The sequence below is a fragment of the Apteryx mantelli genome, chromosome 1 (assembly GCF_036417845.1).
Source record: "Apteryx mantelli isolate bAptMan1 chromosome 1, bAptMan1.hap1, whole genome shotgun sequence".
In the NCBI taxonomy this organism is placed as follows: domain Eukaryota; kingdom Metazoa; phylum Chordata; class Aves; order Apterygiformes; family Apterygidae; genus Apteryx; species Apteryx mantelli.
The window spans coordinates 208,502,293-208,518,227 of record NC_089978.1 but is presented as its reverse complement, the minus strand read 5'-3'; the positions used below and the strand labels follow the sequence as shown (position 1 = coordinate 208,518,227).

The following is a 15,935-nucleotide window of genomic DNA, read 5'->3' as shown; positions in this document are numbered from 1 at the left end:
GTTGCCAGCAGGTCGAGGGAGGTGATCCTCCCCCTCTACTCAGCCCTGGTGAGGCCACATCTGGAGTACTGCATCCAGTTCTGGGCTCCCCAGTGCAAGAGGGATGTGGCACTACTGGAGCAAGTCCAGCAAAGGGCTACAAAGATGATTAGGGGACTGGAGCATCTCTCTTATGAGGAAAGGCTGAGAGAGCTGGGCCTGTTTAGCCTGGAGAAGAGAAGGCTGAGAGGAGATCTTATCAATGTGTACAAGTATCTGAAGGGAGGGTGTCGAGAGGATGGGGCCAGACTCTTTTCAGTGGTGCCGAGCGACAGGACGCGAGGCAACGGGCACAAACTGAAACACAGACACTTCCATCTGAACATGAGGAAAAGCTTCTTCACTGTGAGGGTGACAGAGCACTGGAACAGGTTGCCCAGAGAGGTGGTGGAGTCTCCTTCTCTGGAGATATTCAAAACACACCTGGACGCAATCCTGTGCAATGTGCCCTAGGTGACCCTGCTTGAGCAGGGGGGTTGGACTAGATGATCTCCAGAGGTCCCTTCCAACCTCAGCGATTCTGTGATTCTGTGATTCTGTGAAAGTGAGGGATTGAAAAGGTCAAATACTCTCCCACGCTGCCTTCAGAAGGGGCCTATTTTTCACTTCATTATTTCTCTAGAGAGATGTGAGCAAAATTTCATAGCAATTCTGAAGGAAATTGCTCATTTCTGTCCAGTTCTGCCGAGGGCAAGTCCAGTGCTACCTCATAAAATGGCCATTACAGTATTTATCAGGCATTTGATATCTTCTGCTAAATGTAAAACCAACTAAACAAAATGCAAATTAAGAGTAAATGAGCAGTTATGGTTCCTCTGAGCCAAAGCTAGAGCCTAGCAAACTGAACATATTTGAATGTATGAATTTCTATTGAATGGTCTGAATCTAAGCAGAGGATAAATAGATGACATAAGAGCAGCAGTCAATATAACAGCTGCCACCAGAACTGAATTAAACAAACATGAGAAAAATATAAATGATAAATATCTTCAGAGTGTTACACGGGGCCAAATGCATCCCTTACTGTTCATGCTGCTGAGCCAAGCGGTGCGGGAATGTGTCAGGGTGGGAGGGGAAGGAATCCCCGTCCCGCGCGGATGCTCGGCCGAGCCCTCCAGATGCTGCTGTAGCTGACAGGCTGGAGTGACTGCTGTTTCCTCCAAAGAAATACATGGGGTTCAGTGAACCGGCAGCACCCTTTATGTAGTGAGGTCATTTTTGTCCATTACGTTCTTTTATTTGCTGAGGTTAATAGAGGAGTAAATGTATTTTCTGAAGCATAAAAGCTTGGCAGGTAAGGACTAATTCAAAGGGCGCATTTGGAGATTCTATTTAAAATAATAATAATAATAAAATCTGGGTAGTTTGAATATGTATCAGGGTAAAAAAGAAGTAGGTCCATTATCCATTACATTTTATAATTTAATTCTGTCACTAAAAAAATGAAGAAAAAAACCCTAAGCCTGAAAAAGCTGCATTATTTTTACTAAAATAATAATAATAAAGAATAAACAACAATAAAGTAAGTAATTAAGCAATGAACAGCATCAGTGCTTTGTCTTCAGCAAACATCGCAGAGATCCTTACCACATGGATTTGCTGAGAAAAAGAGCCCTTGTCTTGACTCTAGTGACCTCAGTGGTTCAGAAAGAGTAATAGAGGCTACTGGGTTAATGATTCACTAACCTGATATCTTAGGGCAAGGCAGGGCACGACATGAGAATCCTTTCAGAACCATTAAGTCAAAGACCTGCATCCAAAGCAATGACCTGTACTCACATGCTAATCAAAAGCAATCAATAGCACATTTAAAATCATTTCCACCATTAAACTTGCCAAGAACTGTGAAATCAGCAAGCATTAAAAATCAACTGTAAATACACTAGAGTACTTGGGAGTTCTTGATATGTGCATTGCATATGCACCTTCCCCTCTTAAAAAAGAATGATACTATAAATATAAAAGTCATCACAGACAACACAATTACTCTTCAGTTAAGGACAGACGATGGTCTGATAGATTTACAAAGCTCAAGAAATTCAAAGTGTTAGCAGGGGTGATTACTCCACTAGAAAATAAAGTTGCAAGAGCAGGAAGTGTGTTGAGCAAGACTGGAGACACTATTAGTTTTGTTACTTAATTTTAGTGACTATATGATGAGTTTTTCAATGAAATATTTAAGTATGTAAAAGCAGAAAGTTTAACTGTACATTGCCTTCTGGGGAATGCAGAAAGTAGGAAGAAAGCGGATACCACTGAAAAAAGAACACTTGAGTAATTGTATCTGCACCCTGAATTAGCAGGTGTCCATCCTTACCAAATAGCCCTGAATAGCTGAATTCCAATAATCATCTTTCTTCAAAAATATTTTAACCTTATTAAAATGAATAGATACACTTTTTTACCTTGCTACAGGGTTCCATTGGGAAGATATTAAGACAGCTTGATGTGCTGCAGGTACCAATAGTGGTTTTAATAAAATCTGTTTTATCCCTATGGAACCCTAAAGGTTTTGTCCCTATTAAATATCATAATATAAATTCGTAAATGTATTTTATATTATATTTATATAATTTATATTTATAGTAATATTTATAATATAATTTTTTATCAGTAAATTTGGTCATATGATGGATGTTTGGACAAAATAAGCTGGAACAATAGAAGAAGCAATAGCAACATACAACAGAGCAGTGACTGAACAACTTGAAAGAAGGTAACCCAGAAGCAGCAAGAGAAAGGAGCCATTCTTACTTTACGAGAAGGTCCAAATGATTCTCACTGCAGATGAGCATGCAGATCATAACATGGGTGACCTGACTTTCAGATAATACCTCCTGGGATTTTCCTGAGAGGACAAGCAGAGTCTATCTGGCAAAATCACACAGTACTGTTCTAAATTAAACCCTACTACTAAAACTCTACACTGAAAACTGCATTTTTCTATGAAGACTGATGAACTAGTTGCATGTTTTGCTTCTTTCTGGCTAAAGCAGGGATCAAATACTTGATCCAAGCAGCAAAAATATGCAAAGAATTTCTAGTCTCAAGATCGTTGGTTGTCGAGCCACTGAAGATCACCCTTTGTCCTTAATCCTGCATCTTCAAGTCATTCACAATCACAGTGAATAGTCCTCTCAGATAGCAATACTTTCTTTGCCAGATCAGTAATATTCTCAGTGGTTACCAGACCTTTGGAGCCATAGTTTTATCATTCAACTGATTGCAGGCAAAGTTTCTCTGCATCATACCCAGTTTCTTGTAAGGTGTTTCCTGTCATGGTGAGCCTACACTGCAATTCTTTCAAGTATCCTATGGTCTTGCCACTTCAAATCAGAAGTATAAAAACTGTGGCAAGTCCTGGACAAACAGGTAGCTGACAAAGACGTTCTGTACATCCATTGCTGCATTCCAGGAATTCTGCCACAACCACCTCCCTGAGCTAACAGAAGGGAGGTTCAGTTCACTGCATTAAGCGTAAAACAGAAGAAAGATGACAGTTAACTTCTTTCCCGACATGTCATGTGCATGGGCACTGATGGATTTCAAGCCTAAACTCTCATTTCCTGACTTCTAAATAAGATTTGCAGACTTTTAAAATTTCCTTTTTATATTAGCTGTCTCTTAAGTTCACTGCAGTCCTTTATAGGATAATTAAATGATGCTTATATAAATGTAGTAATTCTGGCAAGACTGATCATAAGATCCCAATGAATAAGTGAGAAAATAATCTTTGTCAAAATGTGTTATTTGTATCAGAAGTAATGCACAGAACTGATAACAGTGAGCTGCTAAGCAGTTTCATTCTTAGGAGTTCATGCAAATTATTTTTTTGCCTTACCTCTATATTACTTGGCACGTTTTGCATTTCATTTCAAACTCTCTTTTGAATTAAACTAAAGCCAATGTTACACACATGAAATGACCATAACTCAGCTAAAATCAGTTAGGGAAATATGGTTTACAATTAGAATAAAAGGGAATAAAAAATTGCAAGCCACTTATTTGTCTAGAAAGATAGTTTTGAGGTTGACTGAAAGTAATGACTAATGATTGATCTAAAGTAGACTGTGTTAGATTTTGGAACCTAGCTTCCCCAAAATTTCCTTATCAGGATGGTAGGGATGATTTTCTGGACAGGGGAGTCTAGGTCCATGTTCTTTATAAGAAATAAGGCAAAGACAACTTCTGGATCTTTGGCTAGCTGTTTGTTTGCAAGTCTGTTTTCTCACTCTTTTAAAAAAACAGCTAAAATGCCAAAAGTTTGAAGATGTATTCCATTTCAAAAATTTTTTTAATTAAAAAAAAGGCTCAGAAAAATATCACTTCTGGTTTGATATAAAATAGCGGGGGGTTTTTTGCATTTTTAGAAATGACAGCAAACTAGGGAAAAAAGAATTATTAACATGCTCTAATAATGACAGAGGATCTTTGTGACAGTAGCATGAAAGTTGAAGAAAAAGAAATTCTGAAGTATAGGCTTGCCTACAGACATCTTATATTTATCCAGTACATGAGACTGTCAAATTCATCCTGTTCTCAGGGGAGTGTTCAAGTGTTTTCATAAAAAAACCCTGAAGAACAGGAATTTTTCTTATCAAGTTATTCCAATCTAAACATATTGCTCAACAGCCAAAAGTGATCTAGACATACTAAGACACAAGGAGAGAGCTACGGAACAAGTTTTTCAAGGCATTGTAATACTTTACATCATTGTTTTTTACACTCTTTTCACGTTGCTACATATATAGCTCGAGGAGCACCTGCCCTGTAGGCCAGGCTGAGTGCTCACACTCATCACAGCGCCTTGGGCTTCAGCTTCATTTTTGGCTCAGACGTGCTGCGGAGGAAGGAGAAATGAAAATGGCCCGCCAACGCTAACGGCCCTGCAGAGCGTGCGCAGCCGCGTCCAGCTGCCCCAGGAGCACGCGCGTCGGTGAGGACACCCCGGGGACAGTGCACGAGCAGTGCCTCCTACAAAACTCATGCCTTGGCATCCCTCCCGTAAAGCCTCTCCTCTGCTTCTTATGGGATTTTGGGGGTCTCTTTCTTTGCAGGTTTAGCTCTGTCATTAATCTCTCATTACTGTGAGTCACCTTCCGTCATAGTGGCCCATGGGAAAGACAGATCAGGTTCTGCAGAAGTTCAGGGATGTAGCTAAGGGGAAAAGCTGGAGCTTTGGGTGAGAAATAGAGAATATTTTAGCTAATAAATCAGACTAACGTTGTATGGCAGCTGAGTCCAGAGGCATCTGTGCAATATCCAGCAACTCCAAACTGTTGAATTAGAAGTTCTGGCCTGAGACAGCCCAAAGGTATTGCTTTAAATATCTCAGTTAACAATCCTGTTGGGCATTAAGGAAGCTGCTAGACTTTGTCTTTCACGTGTCAGTGTTTGGTCTTGGAGAAATGTAGTCTTGGATGATTAAGACAGCTGAAGTAATGGAATTTTCTGCATGCTTGGGCAGACAGTGCATTCACGTAACCACCGCCGAGCCCCGGATCAAAGGCAGTGCCACTGGCTGCCCACAGCTCAGAGTGAAGGCAGCACGGCCGACAACTGCTCTTATTTGGAAGGGCTGCTGCACATTAATGTTGTCCTATGCGCTGAATAGGCCTTACTCATTACCTCTTCATCCTAATTAAGCCTTCATCCTCAGTGCTTCTCCTTTTCAACCTTATTGCCCTTCAAAGGGCAAGGCTACCACACGGGTGGTACACTAAGGAAGCTACTTAGAATATCACCTGATGAAAAATTCACGAGGGTGTTATCCTTCCTGACCATATAGTTTGAAAGGATCTGGGATGTATGATGAAATCAGGACCATTTTATGCTTCATTTCCCAGTCCTCACCTGTGTATCTAGCTGCAAATACAAAATTCCGTTGATAGTTAGGGGTAAGAGAAATCAAAGGATATGCACTTGAGTTGTGGCCAAAGCTAGGTCGCAAACTTAATATAAAGGTACTCCCAAAAGATTATAGCTTAAGCTATTCAGAAGTAGACAGAAAGTGCTAAACTTTCTTTAAAAAAAGGCAGTCCTCTTGAATGAATCTCTAAATAGGCTTATGATTAAACTGGACATTTGGGAATAAGTCAGAAACTGGCAAATATCTAGTTTAGATTTATGACGCTGAAGCCAAGTACTGCTGAGTTCAGCAGCAGTCTCCCCTGGCTCACTCAATTTTTTATCAGTTACAAAACTAATCTGCACTGTACTTCAAGCCCAACCTAGGCAGGGAAATGTGATACATTTTGAACTTCAGGCTGAAATTTGATTTACTCAGACATGCACCCTCCCTTCTCCTGCTTTACCATACCAGAGGTTTTGCTTGTTCCTACTGGTGCATATTAAAGAATTCTTACCATATAATCATGATAATCATGCCATATAGTGTATTTCCTGCTCATCCTATTCTTTTTCTTCAGCCTTCCCCAACTGGCAGGTACAAAGGCCACCAGTGAAATTTTAAGTAAGTCCTATACACTTCTGGCAGCCTGCACCCTTCATCAGTGCAGCTGCAGTAGACACCAGCTGCAAAGCTGTGACACCTAACACTCACCTGCCAGCCATTCAAGTTACACTGCTATTAACTACTCTGGGTCACTGTGAAAAAAACTCGTATCAGATTTTTTGAAAATTTTTCTGAAAAGCAAAATTCCTTCTTCATCCCAAACTTGCAGCACTGTAAGTCACGGGTCCTTGGCTACAGCCTGGGTGGGATGGCAAGACAGAAGCACGCAGCTTTACAAGAAGCTGGGAAAGCTTCTGTGGGTGAGTGGCCTGTCCTACCAGACCAAGTGAGCTGATTTGCTTTCACTGACTGCATGAAAATGCAAAATATCACCAGGCTGTTTTTTGCTAAAAGTGCCAAATATTTACACAGTCATTCAGTTTAAGAATGGACACATTTTGCTGACTTATTAGAAACAATAATTCAAAAAAAAAAAGACAGATACCAATTCTTCAAGCTGATTACAATGCAATCAATTGCAGGGTGACAAGTAATGACATCAAATAGAAAATCAAATGAGTAACTTAGGGTAAAAACAAATTTAACTGACATATTTCTGAGCCTTATGGGATTCTGATTTTAGATCTATTAAAAAAGCAAGCTGTTAGAGGTTTGCCATTCTAACTGATAGCTCTCGTTCCCAACTGAGATTTCCAAACTTTAATCACACCTCTGCTGAGATACTTTGGGAGAATCACTTTTTAAAAAACGAGAATACAATTTGAAAATCCATTTCTAGAAGTCCATGGAAGAAGAAGGCAAAATTCTTTGCTTGCTTTTTATTGAACTATTTGTAACATAAAAGGATTTTTCCTTCATATTTTTTACATTGAGATATGATCTAAGAAATTGTTTTCCTAATTTGCCTCTCAGCCCAAGCCACAACTGCATTGAAAATCTGCAATAATTTATAGCAGGTACTTTAAGTAACACAGTACAGAAACTTGTTGTTAATCATATGAACTAAATAGCATTTAGTTGTGGTCTGTCCTAGCTATTCTGTTTGCATACATGTGTTAAAAATAGTACTATCTAGCTGCAACTTGGAAGACAGCAAGGGTTTAAAATGTTAAAAAAGAAAAACCCACTTTTGCTAATTCAGTTTTTAGAAACAGTAATCAAAATTCAAAGAAAGATCAAGTCATTACAATGCTATCCATTAGGTTATAAAATAAGTGCAAAAAAATAACCCCAGGACTTTAACTCCCATCATCAGACTATCCACTGAATTTGTTCCTTTCCAAAGTTTTGGAGTTCTATATATCATCAAGAGATGAATAAATGTGCTGCAGTTTTTAAAAGATTTCTTTAATCTCTCATGTCATGTGGAGCATTGGCCAGAAAGGTAAGCTTAAAACCGAGGGTCATTTTCCACTGCAGCAATGACTTTTTGCACTTTCTTGGGTGTAAGGGTGCAGTAAACTTACCAAGGGAAAACTGAAGGACAGACGCAGTAGTTGTGTTAAGGCCAGTGGTGGTCTGCAGGAAGAAAACCAAACAACAGAGATGTTGTGTTAGATCACCAAAACAATATATTTATCACATTTTTTTTGAAAACATGGAAGTTCTCTGGATACCTAGGTCTCCAGTGCATAAAACTATTAATTTCCAGCCCTTTCAGGTTGAGTGGTCATGGATATTTCTGTTATGTCATTTTGATTATTGATATCTCATCATATGTCATAGCTGGAAAATTTTTTTCTTTCACTATATTAATGTCTTCAAAACCAGCATTTATTTCAAGCACTGGTGCTTGACCAGTATTTAGAAGATTAAGAAAAAAAAAGAAAAACTATTGCCAGTTTCTTATAAATCCGTATATACAGAATGGTTTCACCTACTTCTCACACAGAACAAGAATCAAAAATAATCATAAATAATAAAAATAATATTAAATTGACCTCAAATAATGAAACAAAAAATTAAGATGGAATAATAGAATCTAAGTCTTTAACAGTAAAGCAAACAAAAACTTGATGATACTGCATAACATATGCAATGAAATTTTGTATTCGTAGACGCACACTGTTGACATCTATCAGGACCTAGGAACAGGACAGAATGTACTGAGCAGCTCGCTATGTTCAGCATGGTGCCTTCCTTTGGTGCCTTTCTTTCGCCCTTCTTTGCAAAAGAGGTAATATCCCATTAACCGTATTATTTCAAAATTCTTTTCAATCCATTTTGAATGTTGGAGTTTATGATACCACTACATAGCAAATAGGGCAGAAGCACTGCCTAATAACTCTGCCTGATCTATTTATTTTGTTGAAGGGCTGAAATACCACTGCAACTGTTAATGAAAGGAGCAAAGAGAAAAACAAAGGGGAGACTCAAAGTTTGGTTCATTTGCATTAGTAAAAGAAGACCTGGAAAAGATATGATTTGCCACTATAAACCTGTTTTAGAGACTAGATCCAGGAAAGGAAAATGTCCGAGATGAAAGACAATGGCAGCATTAGATCAAAAGAGAAAAGGAAAAAAGGCCAGACTGTAAGTTTACACTAGCATAAAAAAAGTCTTCTGATTAGAAGAACAGTGACAACAAGTATCCTAATTAAATTCATCTGATATTGCTGCCAGTGATGCCTGCAGCCTAGATTTCAAGCCCATGGGGTTGTTCTTCTGAGTTAGACCCTGCACACCAAGAATTCACTGCATTTTGTGTGAGAGCAGCAGCGGACTCTTCCCTCAAACGTGCTGCTGGGCCAGAAGTCTGTGATCTACATTTTGTAATGATGCACGGTACAATTACTGCATAGCTTCCCTGAGTCACACAGTGAAAGCACAGTTTCTTCCCTTATCAGGTATTCCTGCTCTCTTTAATTATCTACTATTTTCTTGAAAAAAAGTAGAGAAACATGAGAAACTGGAGATATCTCTCATTCATGTCTGAACTCCATCACTGCCCTGTGCACTACTGCATGACAGAACAAAAACTAGTCCTAAATATGAGTGCTTTCTGACTTATTAGTACAGTGACACAGAACAAACGGTGTCTCTCAGTTACCTGTATAGGCTTTTCTGTCTTTGGAGACTTTCAAAAGAATTTTCATGTCTTTGCAAATGTATATTCAGAACGTATGTGCATAATCAAATGTATATTCTGATTAATAAATTCTTAGATGATAGGGCAGTGGCATCAGAATTGGAAAATAACGGGGAGAAAAAGACTCAGAGGTATCACAGGTTAAAAACAAAGTCTGAGGGCACTGACTCTAGCAGTCTCCCTTTATAAACAGGGCATGCCTAATGTGATGTTGAAAATAGGTCAGTGTTGCTACTATAGTCATGGTTCCACCAGTCACCTGGACTTGTGTCCATCTTCCACCTGCAGAGTAATCGACTCCTGTGCCAGAGAAGAAGAGGAGCTACGGATGCCCAGCAGAGACGGTAGCACTGTGGACCTCGGGGACCTCGGGCTGGAGTTTCCTGAGGAGGCTGGTGCTACCTGCGCCAGGAGGAACCCGGCGCTCCCCTGGCTCTAACCCTAGCCCTGATCTCAGCTCTGCCTCCGCTCCCTTCCAGGTGCTAACACAAGCAGTTGTGCGGATGCACGTTACATCAGCTTGAAGAACTGCTTTGAGTTAAACTAATTGTCTTTTTCCTTTGCAAGTGGGTTTTAACCTGGATTCATTTTCTGGCATGGTTTGCCATGCATCCCCCGGTGCTCCTGTGGATACAGGCTCTCCCTCCTGGAGGCTGGAATGGGAAACGGTGCAGAAGGGGGAGGACAGGGTTTCTTTCAGCACCAGTGTGTGCTGGCTTAAGGTGTCTGTGCAATTATGCCTTTGCAATAACCGACTGAGACCTGCAAATGGGTCCCTGGGCAAGTTCTAGTGTTTCTTGTGCCCTGTGCACTGCTGAGCATCTTTCCGCAGAACTGTGAAAAGCACAATTAACATCAGTCAGGTCTTTGGTTTCTCTGCTCCACCACAGGGAAGAAAGGTGTCCTGGAAATGGCTTGTTTGGGCAGCAGTTTTTGGTGTGTTTTGTTTGTTTTGTACTTACATATTACATACAGAGGGGAACGTCCTATGACTGTTAACGAACATGATCTTCCTCAAAATGCACTGAAGATAGCCTGATAACAAGAGTACATGTGCCTTAGGAGGGCACATGCAAATTTAGGAAATTTATCACAGCTCTTAATGATCTGCAAACTAAGACAGATTCAGCAGGACATATTCCAAAGGCTTCTCAATCATGTCAAACAACAGCTTTAAAAACTATCTGAAAATTTGGCATTATCTGTGCATAATGGTTACTGAAAATAGAGTTTTCCTCCCTCCAGAATATTCCTAATAGACAATTTCAGTTCTTAAACAAAATTAGGGAAGCTGCTTTTACATAACTCCTTTGAAAATACATTCACTTCTCTATCTATGTCCATTCCGTCAGGATCGATTCAGTATTAGGTATCACATTTATCATGCCAAATAATAAAGTGCTTTCTGACTTGAGTTATGAGCAGCTATTATATTAGTTTACATGCAATTAATTATGTTATGCAAGTTCTAATTTAAAAATGAAACCCTTTATCAATGTTCAGTGGCTCATATCACCAAGAAATTAAATGTATCAGATATCACAGAAGAGATGTTCACATAGAATTAACAGAGACTGTGTCGTGATTTATTCCTTTAACATCTTAGGGAAGAAAAAACCCAAACAACTTAACTAAGAACTTTATAGAAAGTTCTGCAAAGGATTACTAAGTTCAGATACTGCAGATAGGGAAACCTACTTTTTCTAGGGCGCTTAGGAGTTTTAAGTAGCTATTTTCTTCTGCTTGCAACATCTCTGAAGCTATAAATCTTTCCAGGATTTTGCCAGTGGTAAATTCTCACCAACAAACATAGACAGCTGGCATTAAAAAAACTCTGCAGTAGCAGACAGCTACTGGGAGTCAGAAAGGAGAGAAAGGTCAAGGAAGCAAACCAGTAGCTGTTGCTGTTGTTGATTTACTACATTTTGCAAATTCAACTCTTCTTGACTCAGTATTTTAAAGCAATAATGGAGCCACGAACAGGAACAGAGATTTCAAAAGCCATTTCAAGCAGGGACAGAATGGGACTCAAACAGTAAAGGTGACAGAATAAAAAACCTAAAGACTGGAGAAGTGAAATAGGTTTTAAAATTTGTGGCAGGAAGAGATTTATTCTGCAGTAGTTGAAACACGACTAGGAATCAGAAACAAGCCAGATCTAGGAAAACAGGAATTTAAACCTACGTCTATACTCAAAAATAAAAATAAGTCAGACCTCTAGCTTGAACACTGTCCTGTGATTGTCCATAATGTTAAACCATTAGCATGCTCCTTCGTAAGGATTTGATTTTCCTGCAACATTGCCATAATATTTATAAACACTTTCATTATAAGGCTGCTAGCTGTTCATAAGCAGGATGATTTGTAAGCTGATTATTTAATCACACCACTTTGGCTTCATAATAAATCTTTCCAAGTTCCTGATGCTATGGTAGTGCTATATTACCACACAGTAACATGACAAATACAGTCCAACTCTGGATTCTGAAGCCAATTTGCGATTACTGAGGATAGTCTAAATTACATATCAGCAGGGAGAAGACAGCTAATTAGTGACATTTTAAAATCTTCATATCTGGGACTTTGGATTTGCTATCTATTGTAAATAGATGGTTTTTCAAGGAGTGTTGCCTATGCTCAACAACACAAGTGAAAAAGAGCAAAATATTGGTGAAAATATCCAAGTTGTGTGGCTTCATTTTTGCACTGGATATAAAACAATACGTCTTTTCTCAAGGCAGCTAATGAAGCATAGCACATTCAAATAGGATTCAGAGTAGCAGAGAGGCCATTTAGCATCACTATCAGGATTCCCCTGCTGGTGTCGGCTATAAGTGAAATGATTGAAATTCTGTATACATAAAACCTATCAAGTCGTTTTAAATGTCTTTATAACTTCCAGTCACCACATGAGCCATAACTACACTGCATTTGTGAAATTTTGGTCTCAGTTAAGACTGTAAAAGTAATCCTGATAAAAGAACTTGCAGTGTCCAAAATGAAGGGAACATGCCGGGCCGAAAACACACCTCTGTTTTATGGCCCTCTCCCATGTACACTCTTTAAATAGCTCAGAAAATCTAATCAACCTCTCCCCCCACTCAGAAGATTTGAGAACATGAAAATTAATTTTGAATTACACAGGCTTTGAGTCAGTCTTTTAATTTTTCGGTCCTTTCCCAACCCCCCGACCATTTTATTTGTATCCTTGCAGCTACGTGCCTAGGGTCAGCTGTGGGATGTGGGCATTGGTTATGTATCTTTCAATTCATTTTCCACACCCAGATGATCCCAAGTTAATGCAAATTACACCATGTTGTTTCTTACAGTAATTTTATGACCAGACTACACCCAAATGAAATTAATACTATCACCTTCATCATGATTTAATTTGTTACATACACTTTTCTGAGACTGGCAGGTGCTTGCTCCAGGCTTCATTTAAGTCTGTAAGATGCATTATTCACAAGTGATGTTTTACAACCAAATTAACATTTGTCAACAGCAAAAACAAAAAACAGGACACAGCTAATTAAATAAGAGAAGAAAAATGAACCTTGTCTTTATTTCATTGTCAGAAGGAAAAAGAGAATGGTGCCAGCTGAAAAACACACTTCTGTTTCCTTGCCTGTCTTTTACAGACATTTTACATAACTTGCATGCATGCTGGATCAAGAGCTTTTCCCTTTCCTAGAGATAAATGGCATGCAAAATAGTGTGATAATTTTAGGTTAGCATCTATAGCTGAAAACACGGGGATGCTACTCTATGGCATTATTGCCTTGCTTAAGAGCTGCTCTGCTGAACACCAAACTTTCAAAGCGCACTGACATCTCTGCAGCTGATGCAGTCTGAATTCAAAGCCTGCAGTCCCAGGTCCCATGCAGACAAGCCAATATTCACTTACCAGTTCTCTTGGACCATATGGCTCACAGAAAGTGACGGCACTGCCGTGCATAATTACACCACACTGCTCTCCAACCTCACAGTTACTACATTCAGACCTGCGGGAAGAACAGAACATATTCAAAATGGAAAATAGAAACTGCACATTTGAGACGATATCAGGCTTGTAAACCATAAAATAAGACTGTTAAATTTTGGTGCTCAGATGAATTGGACTGTTTTGTTATCACCACGCTGTATTTAAAGGTCAAGCAACTGTATGTATGATGTACTAGAGTACTAGAGCTGCCTCCTGGGAAAGGACCATGTGAATATTTACTTGCTCGCTGCCCACTGTCCCCCCACAATGCTCAAAAGGAGTGTCCCTGGTTGCTGACTGCAAAACATCAGGCTAAGGGAAACCAGGTTGGACTCTTGCATATAAAATATATCCTGAAGCTACAGTTCTTCTAAAAGCCTTATTACACATTTAATTTATCATATGTAAAACCATCATTGTAGAGTTATTTTACAGAACAGCTCAGAAGTGGATAAGATCAGTTTGGAAGTATAAATCAGTGATGACAGTTAAGATCACAGTTCCAACAGGTAATTCAGAAACATTGCAAGTTTGCAAAACTCCTCGAAACAACTGGGCACGAACCCTCAGCATCGCGGTCTGCCATCAACCATGTCATTGCCTCCAGCTTTCCATCTCCTCTGAAACTCTGGCTCCACCATCTTCCCTCAGCAATAGCAGAAACCTCATCCAGGCAAACGAACAGAGCAAACTGCTCAGGCTGGGACAGAAAACCATGAAGCTTCACGTCATCTATAGACGGCAGCTCCTGAAAACCACAGTGCCCTCTGTCCCCTATTGCACTCAGGCACCGCTGGCAGGGGACGGAGCGGATCTGGCACAGGGCTAAGCCTCAGGACAGCTTCTTGGCTCCTCAGGACAACGCCGGCCTCCTCCGAATGGGACTAGGTAGATACACTGCAGAAGGTTTTGAAACCTTGACCCCCTCGTGCCTGTGGGGCTATTTACCCAAAAGGGTGGATCCACGGCAAGGAACAGGATGGGGAGGTGGCACCACAGCAGGCAGGACTTCTGCTACCTAACGTCTGCCTTCAAAGCGAGGAGACCCATCTCCCTGGCGGGGTTTGGGCTCCTGCCCAGAGATCCTTCCTGTGCGCCCACCCGCCCGCTCACTGGAGAGCCTACCCGAAACCGGGCACGAAGAGGGGGCTCGGCACCGGCAACATCTGCAGTTCGCCATCCGCGGGGGGTTCCCGGCGGGGGAGGCCTTGCAAAAGTGTGTCCGGGCTGGTGCGTGGCCACCTCATGAGCTCTCCTGGCTCCGTTACTGCCGCGCGGGAAGCGAGTCCCGCGTGACGGCGCGAAGGGCAAGCTCCCTCCCTCCGTATTACAGGGAGCAAACTCGGCACTGGCAGCTCATTTATACGGTTACTAGGCAACTTCTCTCATCAAAATAGAGGTGACAAAAGGAAAGAAGAGCATTCAGAAGTCACATATATATCAAACAATAAGATGCTTCCCAGCGACAATTTTAAACACGTTTCTTGCTGCTACTTAATGAATAACAGTCTATTCCTATTTGTCATATTCCGTATTCCTGGCAACAGAGTGTTGCTGCTCTTTCCAAATTGTAGGGGGGAAAGGTATGAAGAAAATCTCAAGGAGTCAGGTAAGTGCTGCTGGGCTAATTAATTACACCTCTCTTCCAGCCTGACGCTTCTTAATTTAATATGAAGGACTTCACATGCAGCCTGGCTGTTGAACAGCACGAAGGGGCCCCTTTCCCTCAGTCTTGAGGATCAGGGTATCAGCTTTTCATAGGAGCAGATTTGCAAAAAACCTTAGAGATGCTCCCAGCGCCCTGACAAATTGCCTCAGCCTGGACTCAACAGCAAAGTCCTGAGCCATCTAAAACTGAATTTTAGCATCAAATGGACAGATAGACATTTGTTCCTGAAACAACTCCACTGTAAGCAACAGTGAACTCCCTCCAGACCTTTTCTGCCTGGACTTTGATAACTGGTATTTTTAGACTTTTAGGTATAATGGACATACTTTGGACTTACATAAGGGGTGTTCAGGCAGTGTTTTCTTTGGCTTCACCCACACAGAGTGCCTCAGACTTGGCCACCTTTTCTGACTTTTCATGCCACCAAAATGCACACTCACACCCCAGATGTAGTTTAATAGTCTACAAAGCTTTGTTTTTTTCTCTCTTTTCCTTCGGCAGTTAATTTTCCAATGACATATCTTACAAGAAATCCCAGGAAGATAATGACTTGTTGTCAACATATATGATAGACATATATGATAGATCATCAGATCTGTCTTATAGAAATTCCTGTACAAACGTCCTTGTTTTTTTCACCTCTTTTCCTAATTTATATCGCTTGTTTGTCTTTTCATTA

General features: G+C 40.4%; 1 protein-coding gene across 1 annotated transcript in view; it reads right to left on the bottom strand.

Moving 5' to 3' along the window:
• The window catches only part of RELN (reelin), a 306,076-nt gene that overhangs the window by 149,305 nt on the left and 140,836 nt on the right, over window positions 1–15,935 (bottom strand). Inside the window, exons 7-8 of the mRNA XM_067299475.1 lie at window positions 13,510–13,606; window positions 7,981–8,032 (exon numbers count right to left, since the gene is read on the bottom strand). Coding sequence (XP_067155576.1) covers window positions 7,981–8,032; window positions 13,510–13,606 — 149 coding nt within the window. The remainder of the gene's footprint in view (window positions 1–7,980; window positions 8,033–13,509; window positions 13,607–15,935) is intronic.